The following is a 20,484-nucleotide window of genomic DNA, read 5'->3' as shown; positions in this document are numbered from 1 at the left end:
GAACCATCGGCGAGAGCTGGGGACAGGCCAGCACCTCCGGCCGTGGCCTCCTGCCTTCCCTCGCTGAGGCCCGGGTTCTAGACGGAACATTTTGACCTCAAGGTAAGACCACAAGGGAGGGCGCCTGGCAGGAGCAGTTTTCTGCCCTAGGCGCGCACGGAACGCCGGATGCCCCGAGCGTCTCTGGCATCCGGGTCTGTACATGCGACCTCTGGCAACTGAGGTCGCACGAGGGAGCGGTTCGGAGGACCCTCGGGTGGGAGGAGGCGTAGGGCCCCCACCAGCAGCCCCGCACCGCCCGCTGACTCGCGGTTCCTCTCTGTGCAGCAACCACCATCCGCGCGCGATCAGCCCCTTTGGCTCCAAGGATGCTGAACGGTACTGCTTTGGAGGCAGGTGAGTGAGATGCCAGGTCCTTTTTATTTTTGCTGCCCTGTTTTTGGGCAGACGTGCACATAGTGTGTGTGTGTGTGTGTGTGTGTGTGTAGTGCACACGGGTGTGGGTGCACGCCTTCTTTGGGTGAGGGAGAGTGATGTGTATTTGTGTTAGAAATTACCCCGCGCTGCGTAGGCTCTCTAGCACAGTCTCGGCCGGAGCCTCCCTGCTTCGGCCTTTCCTCTGCATTTCTGACGCCCTGCAGGACCCAGGTAGGGGCGGAGACCTCGGTGCCTGGAGCCGGGAGTTGCCGGTGGCGCCAGGGCTTCGCTTGGACCCTCCCAGAAAGGGGCGAGGGGACAGGGAAGACAGCTTTCCCACTGAGTAGGGCCTGACTAGAAACGCACTTCACCTACAACGCTTTTGTTCACTCCGCGCAGCTGGTGCCTCGGATGCTGTGCGGGATGCGTCCCATTGTTCCCGCGGCGGCACGGCCGTGTCACGTAAAGGGTCTGCAGAAGTCCGAAGCGCGCTCTTCCTGACTTGGCGCCGAGCCCTGGCACAAGACCCCAGGGACCTGGAGGGAAGGGGTGTTAAGGGAGCCGGCGAGGGCTTTGCGGCGTGGAGAGGGCGTAAGGACAGGAGCGCTCACAGGAGCGCACCGAGCCACCGGTTCGCAGAAGCGTGCGGCGGGGGCTCCCCTCCGAGCAGCCGAGACCCTAGATCACTCCTATCCAGTCCTGAAGGAATCCCTGCTCATGGTACTGTCAGAAGCGCGCAGCGCGTCAGCGCCAGTCTGGACCTGTCACCCTCGCTGGTGGAGAAGGTTGGCACAGAGGAATCCCTCTGTCCGCATACTACAGAAAGGCCCAGCGCCTCCTGGCCATCCGCTCCCAGCCGCCCAACACAGCCGCGCGCCCAGGGCTGGGTGGCGCGCTGCGCTCCTGCGCGGTCCCCAGCCCCAGGTGACGCAGACTTCTTGACCCCTGGGGTGCTCACAACACTGCCTAATGCCAGACGAAGCTTCAATTAGCTGCGCCTTCCAGACCAAGGGGGCTCCTCTTCAATCAGCTTAATGGGGTCAGGAGGAAAGCTGACCTCTGCCCTTTAAAGGCAAACTCGGGGGCACGGGGTCTTGGCCTCCAAAATTCAAATATGAAGAGAACTTGAGCCGCTTAGGCTCTCCAGAGTAAAGCCACACGGCCCCTGGGTAAAGCCATGCAGCCCTGTCCTTCCCTCTGGGGAGCTTGGGTCCGAGCCCAGGTCAAGGTTGCTGCCCTCGTCCTGGTAGATAGAGGATCCGGGCCTTGAACCCTCAGCCCTCAGTCCAGCCCCTGCGCCCCGGTGGAGCGCTCCCGCGCCGGTGCCCGGCTGGCGGAGCGGGGAGGAAGAGTGCGTTGCGTGTACCCAGCAGGGCGGGAGCACCGCTCCGGCCAGGGCTGAGCCCCGTCGCTCTGAATGGAGCTGGAGCTTTGGGTCCGCAGAGGAGGCTCGACACCGTCTTCCGGGCAGCGCGCGCGGGCGCGGGGCAGACGACTTGCAGGGAGCACTAGGGGCCATTCCGTGAAAAGGGAAAGGAGGCAGAGTCACAAAGACGGTCTCCGTCAAGTGTTCCCAGTCCTTTGAGAGCAAGGTGTGACGAGGCGGGGCCCTCTTGGGTAATTTTCGGGGGCTCCGGAACAAAAAGGTGAGGACACCCCGGGTCACACACCCAATTCTTGCGGCATCCTCTGCCCCTTCCTCTTTAAGGGACTGGAGGAGGAGGCTGCGCGGCCATCTCCGCACCACCAACAAGGACCTCCCGAAGTCCCGCAGCCCCCGCCCCCCCCTTCCTGCAAACTTCCTGTATTGGCTGAGGAGGAGGAACCCCGGCAATCCGCTTCTTTATGGGCAGCAGCAAGCCCAGGGGGGCAGGAACTTATTACCCGCTTTTATGAGAAGAAGCGGGCATCGCTGGGATTCCAGCAGGAAACCGGCTGCAGAAGGCGCCCTGCCCTGCTCAGTTCCTGACGGATGAATAACTAATCGGCGTGGGACGGCGGAAGGAATAAATGAAGGAATGAATGAGTGAATGAACGGCGGGCTCCCAGGACTTGTGTCTTCGGCTGCTCCGGACACTCTTCACAAAGTTCTGGCTTTTTCCTGGACTTTTTTGTTAAACTTTGCCTTTGTGGCGTCTCCAAACTCATCTCTTGCAAGGGGAGTGGTGTTCTTGGGGGTCTTTGTTCTTTTTGCTGAGCAGAACCCCAAATCCAAGAACAAGCAAACCAAATTCCAAACACCCCTTTGGGTAGAGAGGGAGGAGGGGAAGGGGCCAGGGTTCAGCCCCACACTCGAGAAAGCAGGTCCCTGAACTGAGGTTCCATATTTGCTTTCTCCTTGGAGCTCCTTCGGGTTAACGTACTGATGTTCTTCTCAGGACCACCCCTCCCCTTGGGGTCTCAGTCCACTTAGCTGCTGACTTGTGGGAGCAATCGCCCCTTGGTGACACGACCTGCTGTCTCTGAAAGGGCGGCGGCCCAGCCCCTCCTTGGGTCCCTTCGCCTGTGCACGCGGGGTCGCAAAGCTCATTGATTTCCATCCAAAGAGGCTAATTACATTACTTACAGTAAATAGCCATCCTGCTGTCTGCTCGGGCTGCCGAAGGGAGGGGGCAGGTCTCCCGCTTAGTCCACTTGATTGGCTTCGTTTTTGTGTGACACCGTGTTTTATGAGCTGCATTCTGGCACCGGGAAGGCGGCAACAGCGTCCAGTCTGCAGAGAACATTATTTTTGACCCTGAGAAAAGAGCCGGGGGAAGTGAGGGGTCTTGGGTTTTATGGAAGAAGCGCTTTCAGCAGCTTCAGAAAACGGTGCTCTGGGACAGGAACTCCAGCTGCAGCACCAGCACTTCCCTCCCCTCCCCTCCCTTCCTCCCTCCCTCTCTTCCACCCATCTTTCTTTTCCTCCTTTCCTCCTTCCTTCCTTCGTCCTTCCCTTCCTCCTCTCCCTCTCTGTCCTTCCGTCTTTCTAGATTTGGTTGTAGTTCCTTGCTCCCATCGAGGGAAACGAGTCTGCCACCAGGGGACTCCCTAAAGTACCCAGGATGTGCCAGGACACGGCTCTTGGTTCCCAGGACACTGTGGGCAGGCCAAAGGGAGGAAGGGGACCCAGAGCGGCTCTGGTTCCTCCTCTCCGGTGAAAGCGGGGCTGGCTCCTGCCGCTGCTCCAGTTTCGGGCCGCCAGGGGCCTTCTGGGGGTTTGAACGGACTGACAATCTCCGAGGACTGCGGGCACTTTGTAATGGGGCTGAGGCGGGGCGGCCACTACATGCACCGGCGGGAGCCAGAGCAATCTGGCCTGTGGTGAGGCGCAGGTCTGCCCCCCCCCCGGGGGGGGGTCAGCTCACACCTTCCCCTCCTCCACAGTGAGAAGCCCCCTTCACACCCTGCTACGTGCCTCTGTGTCCCGTTTCCCAGGTCCCCTGTCCTGCCAGAGCAGTGGGGACAGATACCCCAAGCTCCCGGAGAGTCCGGAATCGCTGCCCACATTGACACGTTAGGTGAGCGAATAATACATCCCGCCGGGGCCAGCCGAGAGCTCATGGCCTGGGTCCACACCCACTTTCCACACAAACGTTTTAAAGAAAATCTTTTTGCCAAAACTAATCTCTAGACACAGGCTCTCGCAGAGCGATTCTCACTTTGGAGGGGGGATGGGTAGGTGGCTCCAGCCACTGGTAACACGGGGTCCCCTCAGGGAGGTGAGGGCACTTGCTTCTTAAAAAGTAAGCGGAGGAAGTGGGGCGGGGGGCGGGAGAACAGGAACAGCTCTCCAATATTTAGTTCTTTGGGGTCCCATAAACGGAGGACCAGAGAGTCCACACGAAGAAATCCAAAGTTTGGAGCTGACATTGCTTGCCTTCAGTTGGGGGTCTGATCCTGAACTTGGACCTAACAGGCCCGCTCTCTGCCTCCTGCGCCGGGGCGGGGACAATAAGGGCTCCTCGAAAACGTGATCGCTGGCAAGTCTTGGAAGGGTGTGTGCGTGCGCCCGCGGGAGCGCGCTGGGGAAGGAACGGCCCCCGCCCGCGGCCTCCCCCGGCCCCCACTCTGCAGTGTTTGTCCCCGCTTGCCCATCACCAGGGGGTTGAGAGGGGGATGACAGGTCTTTGTTGTCTGAATAAAACTCTGTGGCAGCTCCGGGGAGAGAACTCCTCCTACTAAATTATCAAAAATGGGCTGGCTTTAGTCTCTTAACAAATTGGACACAGGCCGGCAAGAGCAGTCCCCAACCCAGCCCACGGGCACTGGGAACTCGCGAGCAGCCAGGGACCGCTGAAAATAGCACCTCTCTCTCTCTCTCTCTCTCTTTGTGTTCAAAACTGTTTTCTCTCCGCCCCAGACTTTGTTTTCCTCCCTCGCTGCAGCAGCTCCTCATTAGTAACTGGATCTGCTGAGCCACGGGAGTCGCCTCCTTCCCTCCCTCCGCCTTGTTTGTTTGTTTTCCGCAGCTCTCCTTCGGGGGGCCGCCGGCGCTCTTCTTGTTTCTGTCCCCGATTCTTTTCTCTTCTCCAACCAGACTGCTTTCCACTCTGTCTGCCTCTTTCTTCTTTCCCCTCTCCCTCCTGCCCTGGGTCCCCGAGCGTCTCTGCGCTCTCGCGCCGCGCAGCCTCCACGGCCCCTGCCGCGCCTTCCCTCGGATGAGCTAAGTCCCGTGCGCGTGTATATGGAAATAGTGGGGTGCCGAGCAGAAGACAACGTGTGTCCCTTCCGCCCCCCAGCCATGCTCTTCCACGGGATCTCCGGAGGCCATATCCAAGGCATCATGGAGGAGATGGAGCGGAGATCCAAGACCGAGGCCCGCCTGGCCAAAGGCGCTCAGCTCAACGGCCGGGACACGGTAAGAACGGTCCCCCGCGATGCCGGAGCCCCGCGCGCTCTGGAGCCTCGGTTACCGGCGGCCCGAGGAGAAGGTGGTGGGTCGTGGGGAGCCCGCGCCAGGCTGGCGGGTGGGTTTTCTCAAGTCAGCTTGTCTGCGGGGCTGGGCACCGGCCTCTCTCTCTCCCTTGAAATGTCTCCACTACTGAGACCCGAAGCCTGCCACCCTCGGCCGCAGCTCTTCCCGAGAGAGCAGGGGATCAGGGAGCGAGAGGATGGAGACTTCCTCGTCTGCAGACCTCAGACTCGGGTCCCTGGGCCCCTTGGCTCCCGGGCGCCTCCCGGGGAGACTCTCGGCCCGAAGCACGAGCTGAGCGCGGGCTATGGGCGGGCGGCGCTGGGGTCCCGGCCACGCGGGAGCCAGGTGGCTAGAGTCTCAGGTCTGATGACAGAATCTTTGGAGTGGACTAAAGCGACGGGGCCACCTCTACTACTCCAGGCATTCGGAGCTCTCGGCACCCCCAAAGCCAGCGATTTTTGGGGACGCTGGCAGCTCGGCTCGGCCCTTGTAGCGAGTAAGGACTGCTCTCGGCTCCCGCCGGACGCATGTCCTGTGCAAGGAAGCCTAATAAAAGGCGGGCGGAGCGGGCCTCGAGCCCCAGTTTGAGGACGTGTTAACCTAAAGGATGGGCTCCAGTAGCACCGTCACTACTATTCATAATAATAACAGGCATGGCCGCTCCGCAAAGAAAATCAATAATAATCTACGAGCGGCCCCTTCCCACTTAGGAGCCGGAGGAGAAACGCTGCGGAAGTCCGGAGATGACCACAGGCCGGCCGCTCTGTGTGGGTCCGCGGGCACCGCACCGGGGACTGTAGCTCAGACTAAGGCAGTGGGCTGCCCTGGGGCTGCTCAGTGGTATTGGGGACCCACCAAGGAGCCCAGGGGGTGGGTGTTTCTACATTTAAAACACGAATTCAGTGCGTGCCGCTGGCCTGGGTCAAGGCCCAAACACTCCTTTTCCAGGCCCGCCAGAGTTTCATGGGGAGGTCCAACCCATTGCTGCTGGCCTTGAAGGAAATGTCCAGAGGATAGATTTTTCTCCCCTCCTTCATGGCTCTCCTGTTTAAAAACAAAAAGCAGCACCCCGAATTTCCACGGGCTGGGCTCGTCCGGGTGACGTGCCTCCATCCTCAGTGGGGGCGAGAGGCGAGAAGCTGGATCTGGGCACTGAGCAGGTTTTCAGGACAAAGGTCTCCTGGGGATGTTTGTGTCAGGGCGCTGCACAGAGCGGGCGGGACCACTGCCCCTTCACCCCCTGACTAGCAAAAGGACCAATATCCCTGAAAATTAGGGAAAGCAGTTTCTGCCAAACATGTCCCCATCCACAGAATGTCGACCAAACTGTGAACGCGGCTGTAGAAATCTCTCCCCTCCTTTTGACGCTTAGCGGAGTTTAGAGAAACAAAACCGTGATACTGTTTGTTTAGAAACAATCGCTGCTCCTTCGAAGCGCCTCTCCACTCCCCTGTAACAATTTCCGTGTTTTTACTTTTTGTGTGTTGAAAGCCACACTTAAAAAAAAAAAAGTCTTGTGTTTTTATTCGAGTTTGGAGACATGCACCAAACTATAATCCATGCGCTCCTAGGCCTTTGGAAAAGAGGCTCTAGGTGGCTGCATGCACTTAGGTAACCAGTCCCAGGAGGACGCCTGCAGTTCCCGCGAACAGCGCAGAAAGGGAGTGAGCCGCAAAGGAAAATTAGCAAACGTTGGCCGACTTGGCCTGGGCGCGCGGCCCCTGCCCCTGGCCAGGGTCAGAGCGCCCTGGGCTGGTGCTGCCCGGGACCCTCGTCCTGAGGCCGGCGCCCTCCTCAGCCTGCGCTGCTTGCTTACAGGGCATACCCCCGCTGAGCCCCGAGAAGCCCGCCCTGTGCGCCGGCTGCGGGGGCAAGATCGCGGACAGGTACTACCTGCTGGCGGTGGACAAGCAGTGGCACCTGAGATGTCTGAAGTGCTGCGAGTGTAAACTGGCCCTGGAGTCCGAGCTCACCTGCTTCGCCAAGGACGGCAGCATTTACTGCAAGGAGGATTACTACAGGTACTCCCACCGCGTCCCCTCCGCCCTGACACACCGGCAGGGCCACCTGGGCGAGCCCGAGGGTCCTCCCCGCCCCCGCGCGGCTCCTTCGCGCCTTCCGGGTGCGGTTATTGGTCCTGAGACCAGGGAAGTCCACGGGTACACCTCCACGCGGCGGGCCCAACGCCGGCGGTGAGGATGCGTGTGGGGGGCCCGGGGTCTCAGTGAACCCCGCGCGCCCCGGTCCCTCGCAGCTTCTGGAGGGAACCAGGGAAATGCGGGAAGAGGAAATGAGCGCAGCAGGGTCCTCCGAGACGAAAGCGGAATTTTTTCCGTTTCCTGCGAACCGGGCGAGGCCCGTGCCTTTTAGACCTGGCGTCACGCGCAACAGCCGCTGGGCGCTGCGTTTTTGCGAGGCTGGCGGGAGACCATGTACGTGACCGTGAAGAGGAATGGTTGCCTTTGCCGAATACCAGGCCGCTCGGGTCCCCGTTCCCTTTCCCGCTGGTGGGAACCTGCCCGCCAGACCCCGCACTGCCCGCAGGCGAGTTTAATGGCCCTTCCCGCGCCGCTGCGGGATCGGGAAGGAGGAGGAGGAGGAAGGAGCAGGTGACCCAGCTCCGTGCGCAGCCCGAGCGAGAGGCAGTTGGAGAAGCGCCCGCTGTCCTCGGCAGAAGTGTCCCCCTCTGCGCTCCTGCGCGCCTTAGGCCCACGCACCCCTGCGAACGTAACCCCACCCTTCACTCGCAGAATGCTTGGAGGTCGGTTTATGATTCTCCCCATACGCTGTGAGTGAGCTCGCTGAAGCAGAGGGTTTCCCCCTTCGCCCCCATTTGACAGAGAAGGAACCCGAGGATCCTTTGCCTGATTCTTCTGATTTTAACGTGAGGGTTCTTTGTCCTGTTTATCCAAACAGGTCAATTAGCAAATAAAATGAATGGCCCAGGGGGCCCTGTCCTTTAGGCAGAAGTCCTCTGGTCTTAGCCCGGGTGTCAGGCATGGGAGACGGCCCTGCCTTGGCCTCACCCAGCGCCCTGACTCGATTGTTTCCTTCCAGAAGGTTCTCTGTGCAGAGATGTGCCCGCTGCCACCTTGGCATTTCCGCCTCCGAGATGGTCATGCGCGCCCGAGACTCTGTCTACCACCTGAGCTGCTTCACCTGCTCCACCTGCAACAAGACCCTGACCACGGGCGACCACTTCGGCATGAAGGACAGCCTGGTGTACTGTCGCGCGCACTTCGAGACCCTCTTGCAAGGCGAGTACCCGGCGCCGCTGAGCTACACCGAGCTGGCGGCCAAAGGCGGCGGCCTGGCCCTGCCGTACTTCAACGGCACGGGCACCGTGCAGAAGGGGCGGCCCCGGAAGCGGAAGAGCCCGGCGCTGGGCGTGGACATCGTCAATTACAACTCAGGTGGGTCCTGAGGGCCACCCTGCGTCCCTAGACGCCGCTGCCCCGAGGGGAGCCCCTAGGGCTTCTTCCCGTCCCAGATCTGATTGCAAGAGGTGTTTTGCTGAATAGGCCCTTCTCGCTACTCTTCCCTTTCACTCGGATGGATGAAGGGAGAGAGAGAAGGAGATGAAGAGGAGGGTGGAGATAGAGAGCAGGACAGAGGCAGAGAGAGACAGGTAGGGAGAGGGAGAAACTTTTATTTAGGTTGTGGCTGCAGTGACTTCCCGCGACAGGCAGGCAAGTCCTGGTTGCCCATTAGTTTACGGGCCCATTAGTTCCTGGCTCCCACTCGGACCACGGCAGCCCCGGGGCCTTCCCCTATGGAAGCCACCTTATAGATCCTGGGGAAGGTTTTCCTCAATACTGGAAAAAAAGAAATCTCCAGAGCCCAACCCCAGTCTGCCTGGAGGGCAGAGGCTGTGGTCACCACCCAGAGTTCACCAGGAAAACAGTTGGCAAGAAGGTTGAAAAACCAAACCCCCCACGATCTCCATGAAAGGCACCCAGAGGGTGGGAATCAAGTCAGCTTCGGAGCTGGCCCGCCCTCTGTCCGCAGGGTACCCCGGGCCGGCTCCTGCCCCGCGTGACAAACCGGCCAGCAACCCGGGCCCCAGGAAAGTGGAGAGAGCAGGTCAGGCCCTGACTCACAGGTGGTGCCACAGGCTGCTCTCCCCGCTTTTCACTGAAACGAAACGCGGGCCCAGGGCCCCAAGTGCCTCTCTTCCTGCTGCCCTGAGCACACCCAGCTCCCGTTGTTGGCAGCCTGCCGGCACCCTCCACCCCACCCCTGCCCAGGTGAGGGTGGGGACAGGCCCGAGGACAAGTCTGACTCTGAAGGATGGCAGCTCTGCTTGTGAGTCCCGGCCACTGGGAAGCGGGCTTCCGGAAGCCCTAGGCCAGCTTTGGGGAGCCTGACGACTGGCCCCGGTGGCGTGACTTCCCACGCCCTGGTCCAGTCCATCTGGCAGCCTCAGTGGGTAGCAGACTCAGGCGAGGGGAGTCCGCTCTGTTGGAAGGGACCTTGGGGACCTCACCGTGGCAACTGTCCTCTGTTCCCATGAGCACTTGGCTACCAGCTGAAGCTGGACGTCTCTGCTCGCACAGACCTGGCTAGTTTTCTCTTCTGGTCCCCAGGCGTCTGGTAGGACACCTGATCTTCGTTCTGGCTCAGCAGGGTCCCACCAGAGCAGCGGTTTGCCCAAGGTCACATACCCAGAGCGAGCGAGTGGGAAGGAAGAGTCCTGCTCCCAGCACAGTGTTCAGCGTTGGACCTGCTGGGTGTGCGGGGCTCCGCTCCAGCCCACTGCTCAGCTCCCTCCTGGGGGCTCAGCTGACTTAACCGAAAGGGACCAATCCATTCGGGTAGCGCACTTCTCCCGAAGAAGGGCAGGGATGCGGAGCTCAGCGGGGCTGCTGCTGTCTCTGGGGTTTCACGCTGGGGTCACTAGGCGAAAGGAAAAGGGCCACCGGCTCACCAAGGCCCCCACAGGGGCGGGTTGGTATGGGGGCGGCGGGTGCCCCAGGGTTTTGCCAAGCCCCGGTGGAGGGTCTCGGCCTTGCGCTCTTCCCCCTGCGCTCAGGCGAGGGCTTTGGTTCGGGGCCACTTTGCCAAGCGCGCTTACTTGGTCTCCTTTGATGCGTGGTCCCCGGGGCAAGACAGGCAGGGCAGTAATTATTTTTTATTAATATAAGATGACATCAGAATCCAGAGCCACTGACCAAGGCCCTAGTGCCCTAATTAGAGAGAGAGAGAGAGAGAGAGAGAGAGAGAGAGAGAGAGAGAGAGAGAGAAGACGTCTCCGAGATGCTGGGAAGTCCAGAAAGGTGAAGGACATTTCTTGTCAAATGAAGGCCAGCCTGGCTTTTCGCTTGTTTATTTAATCTAATTAGCTACTTTTGATTTTGCTTTGGACCTTCCTTTATGTTAGAAGAATCTGAGGAGCTTTAAAGACAGTAGAAGTTTGCTTCTCTTCTTGCTCAGGGGAAAACGGGCGAGTACAAATTTCTTTCTTTAAAAGAATGAAAATTTCCTTCCATTTAGGTCTTTTGTTTGCAAATTAGTGCTGCTACATGGTTCTCCAGAAGGCTGACGCTTCCTTGCTCACGGAGGAGGAAAAAGTTGCCGGGGCCTCCGTGACCCCAAGCAGTTTCTACATCCCGGGCTCAGAAGCCTGTTAATTAATGCACAGGTCCTTTCTGGACTCTCCCCAGAGACACGAGGAGAGAGTCTATATTCCGTTACTACCAAGTGGAAATAATCTAGAGAAATGGGGTTAAAGATGACTGATTGAAAATCAACCCACCATTAAAAAAGTGTTTACGACTCTAATGTCAGTTGCTTATAAAACTAGCAAAAGAAATGCTTCAGTGAATTTAAAAAAAAAAGTTGAAAGATAGAAGATGTAATGGACCCACAGTTTGAACTCATTTTCCTGGGCTTTCTTTGGCTCTGACACCGCCACCTCTGCTTCAGTGTAAACTAGTCTTGGAAAGTAATGGTACTAAACAAATAATTTACACACTGACATATTTTCAAAAAACATGTACACGAAATATATTTGTGAGTCAAAGAGTTCTAGAGAAGACGCGAGCCTTGGCACAGATCAGTTGGCGCTTGACATAAAGCGAGTGCCTTTAAATGAGAATATTCCTAATTTAGTTTTATCTTTGCAAATGGGCAGATATCTTAGAAAGAGACATGGAAAATTTACTTGGAGTGCTGGATTGAAATAAAACCCTCTGGGGGTGAAAAGATTTAGCTTAAGAGAGGTATTTCTTATTTCGGGTACGTTAGCATCAATTGAGAGAAAATTGTGGGGCTTTTCTCAAAATCTCCCTGGCTTCCAAATTTCAGAAGATCATGGTAGCTGTTAAATTAGCCTCACACTGACCCCTGGTGGTCTCTCAAGGATCAGTTACTTCTAAGAAGGTTTACCCCTCCTTGGAGCAGAAACTAACTTTAGTATTGGTGATCATTGCTTTAGTGACGGCAAAATAAAATGAAAAAAACTTTCCATTAACATCGCCATGCCAGCTGTGTGCTTCAGGTGTCTGTTTCAGGCAGTTTGAAGAGAGTTATCATTTCATCTCATACACCAGCGGGGAAAAACCCTATAGCTTTAGAAGTAGACCCAAGGGGCACCAATCACTGGCAAGTTTACATGATGTATTTGGAGTCACACACAAGTAAGTTAGGGTATTGCACTGAGTTACTCCATAGATGAAATGGATCACTCTATTAAGCTGAGTAATGTAAGTGATAACAGAGTCGCAGGAAAATCATATCTAGTCATACCTGTGCAATAAAGTGCTAACCATCTCCTTGCACACCCAGTTGTATTCTGTGCGAAAACAAGACCCATTATTGTGCTTAATGAACTAAAATTCCCTGCTGATTAAAAACTCAACAATAATGGAAATAGAATGTATATTCGAAGAAACAATTTTATCCAACCTTTCTATAACCGTTTTTCACAAACTTCATTTGGAAGTCTAGTGAGTGTGTAGTTAAGTTAGAAATCAAACTCATTTCTAAGAAATGTGACTATGGGCAGAGGATGGCTAAGGTCATTATTAAACACAACTTAAGTGTCCTCTCCCAAGGGTAATATTCAATTTAATGTGCTGTTCAGGAAATATTATGTGTTATATATGATAACACATAACGCAGTCTTCTTGGGAGAAGCCTGCAGGGACGAAAGTGTGCCTCTTAGACCATTCCGTTGTGGGTATGTTTATAATCTGGTTGTGAAATATAGCTCCGTTAACGGGAGATAAGTGTCGTTTTATGGTGGGTGATAAGATGCCATTTCACCCATGTGAGGGCATGGAAGTGCCATTCTGTCAGGTATTTGAACTTGACATATCCCCACTGGGCTGAAATAGGATAAAATTCAAAGTAGCTTCTCTGTCTTATCTCTGGGCATATGTTATTCTTGCTGGTGGGGCTTAAATGGCTGTGCTCAATGTTTGGATGTATGTATCCTAGCTTAGATTCCATTTCGAGTTCACTTGATTTTGCATTCATAGCCACTGACGATTTTACTGATGCCCAGAGATGCAAAATCTGCATAGCATGCTTTTTGAGCTCCTGGCCCTGTGCTTGACTTAAAAGATCAAAGGTGAACTTACCTTTCCAACGTCAATGAACTCACCTGCTCTGTTGCTACGGATGCCCTCGTATTCATGTGTCTTATGGAAATAGAAACAAAAGAGGCATTAGCTCATGCCTAGTCTTGTTACGCGAGGGAGAATTTCTCGTTAACTACTTTTTGTGATGTACAACAGCCGATCTCCTGCTGTATCTATAAATACACAGTTACTGAAAGTAGTTTTTCGAAGGTAATTCTAATTAGAGCATGGCAGGCAAATACTGCTTTACCGAGCAGAATGGAAGGGCTTATATTAAGAGATGCCTCCCTAGCAGCAGCATGGAGGTTTCTTTTCTCTCCCCCCACCCCACCCCCGGTGACATGATCAGGTGGGTTTTAGATATTCTATTATAATGCATCAAAATTCAGGCTGATCAGTTCTGCGTACACATCAGATAAATACCCGAAAGAAGGTTTACAGGAAAAAAAAATTGCCATGCCCTTCACATTGTGAGATTGGCCAAATCAGTAAATATTTAGCAAGATGATTTTCTTTTGTAACCATGTTTACCATGTGGAGGGTTATTGGAAATGGCCTTTTAAATGCACAACTTTATGACCCGGGAATAATGACTTTCCGTCTGGTTTCAAAAGCTGGGCTGCCTTGCCCTCAGTGCGGAGGAGGGCTTTGCGAGGGGGGAGAAGATGCCCCCTACTTGGTGCCGGGTCAGCCGGGGGCACCGCTGAAGTCCCATTCACAACACCCAGAGACACAGGGCCGAGATGTGAGTCTGGCCATGAGCGCTCTGGTGTCTGTGCTCTGTGGGCCGTGGGGAGCACTGGGGGCAGGAACCGCGTGAACACGGGTCTGGGCCTCTTCTCTTCCGGAAACATTCGTGAAAAAAAACCCAAGGAAAGACGATTTTCTGCCTGGCAGAGCCCTTTACGTTAGCCAGTTAGAGCTAAAGGCCCTCAAAAATGATTTAATGATTACATAAGAAACCAACACATTTTTATTGTGTAACCTTCCCCCCACCTCCAGGCACCTGCTAACTTTTTCCTGACGGGGGAGGTGGTGGGAATACCAGAAAAGGCTAAAAACTGGAACCCACCTTAGCTGGTGGGCTCTCAGAAACCCTCGGATTCGACAGAGCTGCCAGGATCTGTTTGCCTGGCCCTCGTGACAGAAAGGCGGCCTTCAGAGAGTCGGTGCCACTTCACAAAGTCAAAATGCGGGGTCTCTGTGTGTGTGGAGGGGAGATGCCCAGACATGCCTTAGAAAAGGGCTTTTTCTTTCCACCCCTGGAGATCTCTCGCACTCCCACATCTTAAGCGTTCCTAGCAACCATTAAGCAGAGGAGGCGATCGGCCTCCGTTCACCCGATGGCATGAATGGGGGTCGGGCACCTCAGCAGGCGAGTCTGGCTGCCTTGGGCAGTGGACCCCCCCCCCCCCCCCCCCCCCCCCCCCGCTGCCTGGCTGCCTCTCCTGTTCAGGTACACGGCCTTTTCCACGGTTGCGTGGGACCCAGCGCCACCTGAGAGCCCGGGCTGCCGTTCCCACTGAGCACCTGTTTGTTTCCCGGGCCCACGACAGGTTGTAACGAGAACGAGGCCGACCACCTTGACCGAGACCAGCAGCCCTACCCGCCCTCCCAGAAGACCAAGCGCATGCGCACCTCCTTCAAGCACCACCAGCTCCGGACCATGAAATCCTACTTTGCCATCAACCACAACCCGGACGCCAAGGACCTCAAGCAGCTCGCTCAGAAGACAGGCCTCACCAAAAGGGTTTTGCAGGTAAGAAAGCCGCGCCGCTGGCTGTGCGCACCTCTCCCGTCCCCGTGCCTGTGAAGGTGATCTCCCCCTGCTGAGCGGCCCAGGGCGCAGGGCCCCAAAGGGAGAGCCGGGGTCTTTAAAATGCAGCCACGTTCTCCCCAAGGTGGGGACAGGGGTCCTCCGAAGTCAGCACAGGTCACTCTGCAAATGGATGTACCTGTGGCTTTGGACAGCCCCCCTTCCCGTGGGGCTCGGTGCACAGACTTGTGGGGGACCTGCCACGCTGTGTCACCAGCAGGCCCCTGGCAGCTTCACTCAATGTTATGAGCTTCCAAACTCAGGTCGCCCCTTTTTTTCCCAACCCCCCCAAAGCCTCAGTGTGGCGAGTGTCTCAGCGACCAGCTGGAGCAGGCGCCTTGCCATTTGAAGGAACCACATTTACAAACCAAGCGCTGGGGGCTAGGTCTGCTGTCCGGTTGCTTCCCTCAAGCCGGCAGGGCAAGACTGTCCAAGTAATGAAATTCCAGAGGGCTGGCGTGGCTCTGCCCTGGCTCAGTGACCAGTAGCAGGCATTAGGGAATCTGGTGGCCCCGGAAATATTTCCGGTGCCAAGAACACCTGCCATGTGCCAGACTCAAGAACAGCCTGAAATCTGTCTATGAGGTTCATGCCACAGGGGTGAATCTTACTTTGAGAAACTCTGTGACCCCTGCTTATCCTCCTTCTCCAAAGACAGTGGTGGAGGAACCAGGGAGTATTTTCTGCCCTTTCTGTCTGTGCCTTCAGTTCCAGGGTGTCTCCCCTGAAGCATCCTTTGTCCCCAGTGGCTCTTGTTAATGCTGGCGGGAGGCGTGTGTGCAGGGTATCTGTAGCCGCAGTTGAATAAGTCTGTCCTAAAAAGAGAAGAGGAGAGAGAGAGAGAGAGAGAGAGAGAGAGAGAGAGAGAGAGAGAGAGAGAGAGAGAGAGAGAAAGGAAAGGAAGGAAGAAAAAAGAAAGAAAAGGCCCTTCTCTCCCAAGAAAAAGAAACGATTACATTTAAAAGAGAAACATACATCCCCCACCCTGCAAAAATAAAAAAGAATTAAAAAAGAAGAGGGGGAAAAAGGAAAGAGAAAGAGAGAGAAACAGTCTAAAAACAAACATCGGTAAAGACATCCATTGGGATTGGTTTGCAGGTTTGGTTCCAAAACGCACGAGCCAAATTCAGAAGGAACCTTTTGCGCCAGGAGAACGGGGGCGGGGATAAAGCCGACGGCCCCCCGCTTCCAGCCCCGCCCTCCGCAGACAGCGGCGCGCGCTCTCCGCCCGGCACAGCGACCACTTTAACAGACCTGACCAATCCCACTATCACTGTAGTGACAGCCGTGACCTCTAACATGGACAGCCACGAGTCCGGGAGCCCCTCACAAACCACCTTAACGAACCTTTTCTAACATCGGTTTTTTTTTTTTTTTTTTTTTGAAAATGCTTCCTCTTCTTTTTATTCTTATTCTAATTATTATATTATTATTTACAAGGACCCCCCCATCCACCCCCAATCCACAAGATTCTTGGGAAATAAAAACAACAGCTTCCTGTGTAGCATCCGCAGCCACTTGGCGAATGAGTTTACAGTATTGTCTTCTTTACAAAGTGTGCTTATTTATTTTTTGTCTACAAAGTGTACCTGGGGTGTTAGTTTGTGTTTTGTTTTCTTTTTTTAAATCACATCTTTCAGTCAGTAAGGGGAGTTTTTGAATCATTCTAAGTGCCTCTTAAAATTGTATGTTACTTATTTCCAGAATCTCAAAGGGAAAAAAAAAAAAAGAGAGAGAGAGGTGGTCTGTCAGTGGGCAAATAATCATATCCCTACTGAAATGATTAGATTAATAAAGTATCAGGTAGTCAATTAAAGCTCTTAATTAAATCTTGCAATGGCACGATTCTTATAGCATTTCGAAAACTTCACATTTAAAAACATTTAAAACTAAAAAAACTGTTTTGGTTACTCCTTTTTCTTACAAATGAGAAATACAATTACACAGAAGCACTAACTGTAGCAACTCAAATATGGAGGCCTAATTAAATTTATTAGGTGGGACATCTTTTCCAGGACTGTGACTTTCCTTTTTCTTAGGGATCAACGTCCCTACAAACCCTTCCTTTGTTAGCTGCTTTTCAACATTTCAACAATATTTAAACTCCCTGTGTATCCAATGAAGTTCCAAATAGAATTTGAAGCTCTACACTTTTAACCTTCAAAAGCTACAGATGGCAGATGTAAGACCATTCTTTCTAAATTATTTTTTCCCAGGGAAAGTGGAAATAAGCAAAATATAATTTTTTAAGAAGTCAAAAAAATCAGCATGACTTAATTAATAGCTCTATTAATTGGCTGCAGCTGTACCATGATATTGTATCTGGCATTCTACATGAATCATGTTTAAAAAGAAACTTAGGAGACTAATACTGCCAATGAGAATTTGGTTTTGGTTTTGTTTTACTTTGGTACAAATTGATATATATGTCAGGAAAATATTCCAACGTGAGAGATTTGAAGTTATTAGTCTTAATGTAGATAAACTCAGAAGCCTCGTGGATGCTGATCTGAATATATTTCCTAGTTTACAGTAGCATTTTTTTTTCCTTTTAATTTAAGCTAAAATCTTAATGGTCTGGGCAGTGGTGAATGTTCCTCTATATGCTCCCGTTGTAGTTAAATACCAATTAGATTGTGGATTTCCCTTAAAAAAAAAAAATAAAATAAATAAAAAAGAAGTCAAGATATATGTCTTGCTTTAGTGGATTGTTAAGAATAACTTTGCACATAGTCTCCACTTTCTGAACCCCTAAAATCTCCCCTGGTGGTCGAAGTGGCTGGTTCATAGATTTTCAAGGTGTTCTCCTGGCTGTGTAGGTGTGTCGTTGGTTACATATGGACGGTTCACTGCCCACATTAAAGTGCATTATTGTAACTTTTGCTCAGGGTCTTTAGAAAATTAGCACAGAAAGTAGCTTATTTTTTAAAAAAATATGATGGAAGATAAGTTAACACTGTAACAGAAGAAAGGTGTGATTGCCATTATATATTTAGCAAGTGTGGTTATCATCTTCTCTGGAGCTTAAATCTTGACTTTCCTATTTCTCTTACATTTTGGGCATTTGCCACTAACCAGACCAAACAACCTTGGTAAGGCTGAGATCTTATTAATACACTTTTACAGGTAAAATATTGATACTTATAAATTTTGTTCTTTGACAGAACAATATATGGTACTATAGATCTACTTTATTAAGTAGACTAATTATAACTCAGTTCGCCTATGTGCCTTATAAGATGACTTGGAAGTAAGTTTGTGAAAAATCAGGATATATGTGTCGTTTGTTAAATTAACTGTTTTAAGCCCTTTGACACCTCACTAGTTTTGTACTGTTTTACCTCTTATTTCTGAAACTTTTTATGGTGTATCCTGGTAGAGGGGCAGACCTGGCATAGAAAGCGGCGTGCACTCTTTCAAACATAGTTGATAAATTCAATAATCTTATATATTGAGCTTCGTGTTTATAGTACAGTAAGTGGTCTAGCAAAATTGTCCATGTTTCTTTGTTTATTGATAAATGCATTGTATAGAAACTATTTCCCCTAAATATTTATGGACCAAACAATTGTGATCTATCCTATTAAATTTGTGTGAATAAACCATTTTGAATCTAAGGAGTTTTATTTCCCATCAGTTTTATTTAAGGTTTAACTGGATGAGTGTGTATCCAATATCTATATCTCAAAGCTATAAAAATAGTATTACAAAAATTTTTAAATATTCAAACATACAAATACTTTCGAGATTTCCAAACTACTGATTCATTTTAAATGTACACACTGTAGCATATGCAATGTAATTCAACTTAGAACTGCCTTTAAATATATTTTCTTAGAATAAAAGTAATGCCCCATGGATTTGACTCAGCCCAAGTTTTAGAATTAAAAAAAAAAAAAAAAAGATAACTAACAGATAAAGTAATTGCATGAAAAGAAATCTTAAATATGATTAAGATTTAATGTTAGGTCTCTTGAGCACCAGTGGATATTTGTAACCCTAAATAGAAATTGCAAGACCCCTAAAGGCCAAGTTGCTCTGTAGTTAATACATTGTCACTATGATTTTTTTCAGGGAGAACAAATCTTGGGGCATTACAGCCAAACATCCCGACGTTTGAAAATTCCCTAAAGTATTAAAAGAAGGGGAAAGTTTGAGCGGAAATCCACAGCAGTGAAGACAAAGACTATATTAGGTTATGATAATCACACATGCTAAAACCTTTTGAGCCAAAAAAAAAAAAAAAAAAAAAAAAAGCGCAAGCGAGAGAAAGACTTAAGTGGCATTTACTGAACGCGAGCACTTCTGTTCTTTATGGTCTCTGACACAAGCAGAGGCTTAAACCGACGTGGTTGAGAACAAAGCGAAGTAAACAGTCAACCATGTATAAGCAGAGCGACCTCGTACTAATATGCACACCCCGTATCGGCAGCAAATTCTTACTGAAAAGAAACCCCACACATTTGTCAAGCACAGTGGTCGTAAATCCCCCAGGCTTCATTTCACCTGCTTGCTAATGTGTCTTAGTCCTACCTGTTAATGGCATTTTCCAACTGTAAATTCAGAGAAGAGCTGTCGCTCGCTTGAGAGTCTAGGATCCAAGCCCAGTAATTTTAGTATTCTTGTTTATTCCTTCCCTTTTTAAACAGAAATCTCTGCATGCACTTTTACACCTGTCACTCCTAGTGTGCATCTCTGTATGACGACTTCTCTTTGCTGTTTCTTGTATGATAAAGAGCTTTCATGAATAAACATTTTGTTTGATGCAAGCATAGTTAACTTTATGTTAAACACACATTGTTGGAATTGGTTTGGAACACTGTCTGAAGAGGCAGCACGATGCATTTATGACTTGAACTTGGGAGAAAAGTCAGACGATATGATGAGGTTCAATTCTGGTAGTCCAGGAAAAAATTACTTACGTGGTTTTTAGTTCTTCATGACTTCTCATTGGATCAATTGACACATGTTAAAAATTTTAAAAGAACAAAGAAAATGCAAAATGACAACAAAAATAAACCTTAGAATAAACTATCATGTAGAATTTCAGGAACTTTTTAGATTGTTAGAGTAAAATTTACAGATCCTCTATAAGCTTACATGTTCGCTATGCAATTAGGAAATCTTTTGAAGTATACAGATATGAACTCTGCGGAGGTCCAGTTTTTGCATAGTTCAAATTACATATGATTTACAAACAAAGGAGCCAGTGGAAAGAGAAACACATATTTAGGAATGAGGTTGTTTTTTTTTTTTTAATTGTTAAAGGGAATATTTGAAGAAAGAATTTTTTAACGATTCCTATTTAGCTGTGTATCCAAAGCGTATGTTAAACAAGTTAACATATACCTTTCCAGAAAACTTTTCATTATGATGCAATTTTTATTATATACAAATGAACCCTATGTAAATGATGTAACTTTTATGAATGACAGACATTAAATATTTCACTTACGTGTATTCTCAGAATTTTGAATGTTTTCTTAAATGCTTTCACTTCCTGAATACTAAAAAAATAAATAAAAAATTAAAGAGCAACTGACTGATTAAAAAAAAAAAAAAGCCATGTGTCTTGACAAGCAGACAGTTCCGAGCACTCCCGGAGCACGTTGGTTTGTCAGTAACCGGAACGGCTGTGCCTCTCGGAAATCTCGCCTGCGGCCACAGCACCTTAAAGAGATTTTCCGAAGTCCTCTTCCAGCTAGTTCCTTGGAACCCCTGTCTTATCTTGTGTGTCAACTACTGCAGTTTTGTTTAGAAATGTTTTGGAG

General features: G+C 51.3%; 1 protein-coding gene across 3 annotated transcripts; it reads left to right on the top strand.

Moving 5' to 3' along the window:
* The first annotated feature begins 313 nt into the window (after positions 1 to 313).
* On the top strand, positions 314 to 20,142 carry LHX9 (LIM homeobox 9). Of its 3 annotated transcripts, XM_090263186.1 has the most exons (6): positions 314 to 396; positions 5,139 to 5,257; positions 7,133 to 7,335; positions 8,372 to 8,727; positions 14,454 to 14,656; positions 15,812 to 16,069. In XM_090263186.1, exons 1-6 carry the CDS (start codon positions 369 to 371, stop codon positions 16,067 to 16,069), a joined length of 1,167 nt encoding a protein of 388 aa, XP_090119312.1. In that variant the 5' UTR covers positions 314 to 368. The 3 variants fall into 3 exon arrangements, with proteins under 3 accessions (XP_090119312.1, XP_090119311.1, XP_090119310.1); XM_090263185.1 differs by lacking the exons at positions 314 to 396; positions 15,812 to 16,069 and adding an exon at positions 18,788 to 20,142 and having other exon boundaries at positions 4,704 to 5,257; XM_090263184.1 differs by lacking the exon at positions 314 to 396 and having other exon boundaries at positions 4,704 to 5,257.
* Positions 20,143 to 20,484: the final 342 nt, after the last annotated feature.

Source organism: Furipterus horrens, unplaced genomic scaffold (genome assembly GCF_987537825.1).
Source record: "Furipterus horrens unplaced genomic scaffold, mFurHor1.1.pri manual_scaffold_15, whole genome shotgun sequence".
Lineage (NCBI taxonomy): Eukaryota > Metazoa > Chordata > Mammalia > Chiroptera > Furipteridae > Furipterus > Furipterus horrens.
This window is presented reverse-complemented; position numbering and strand designations above follow the sequence as displayed.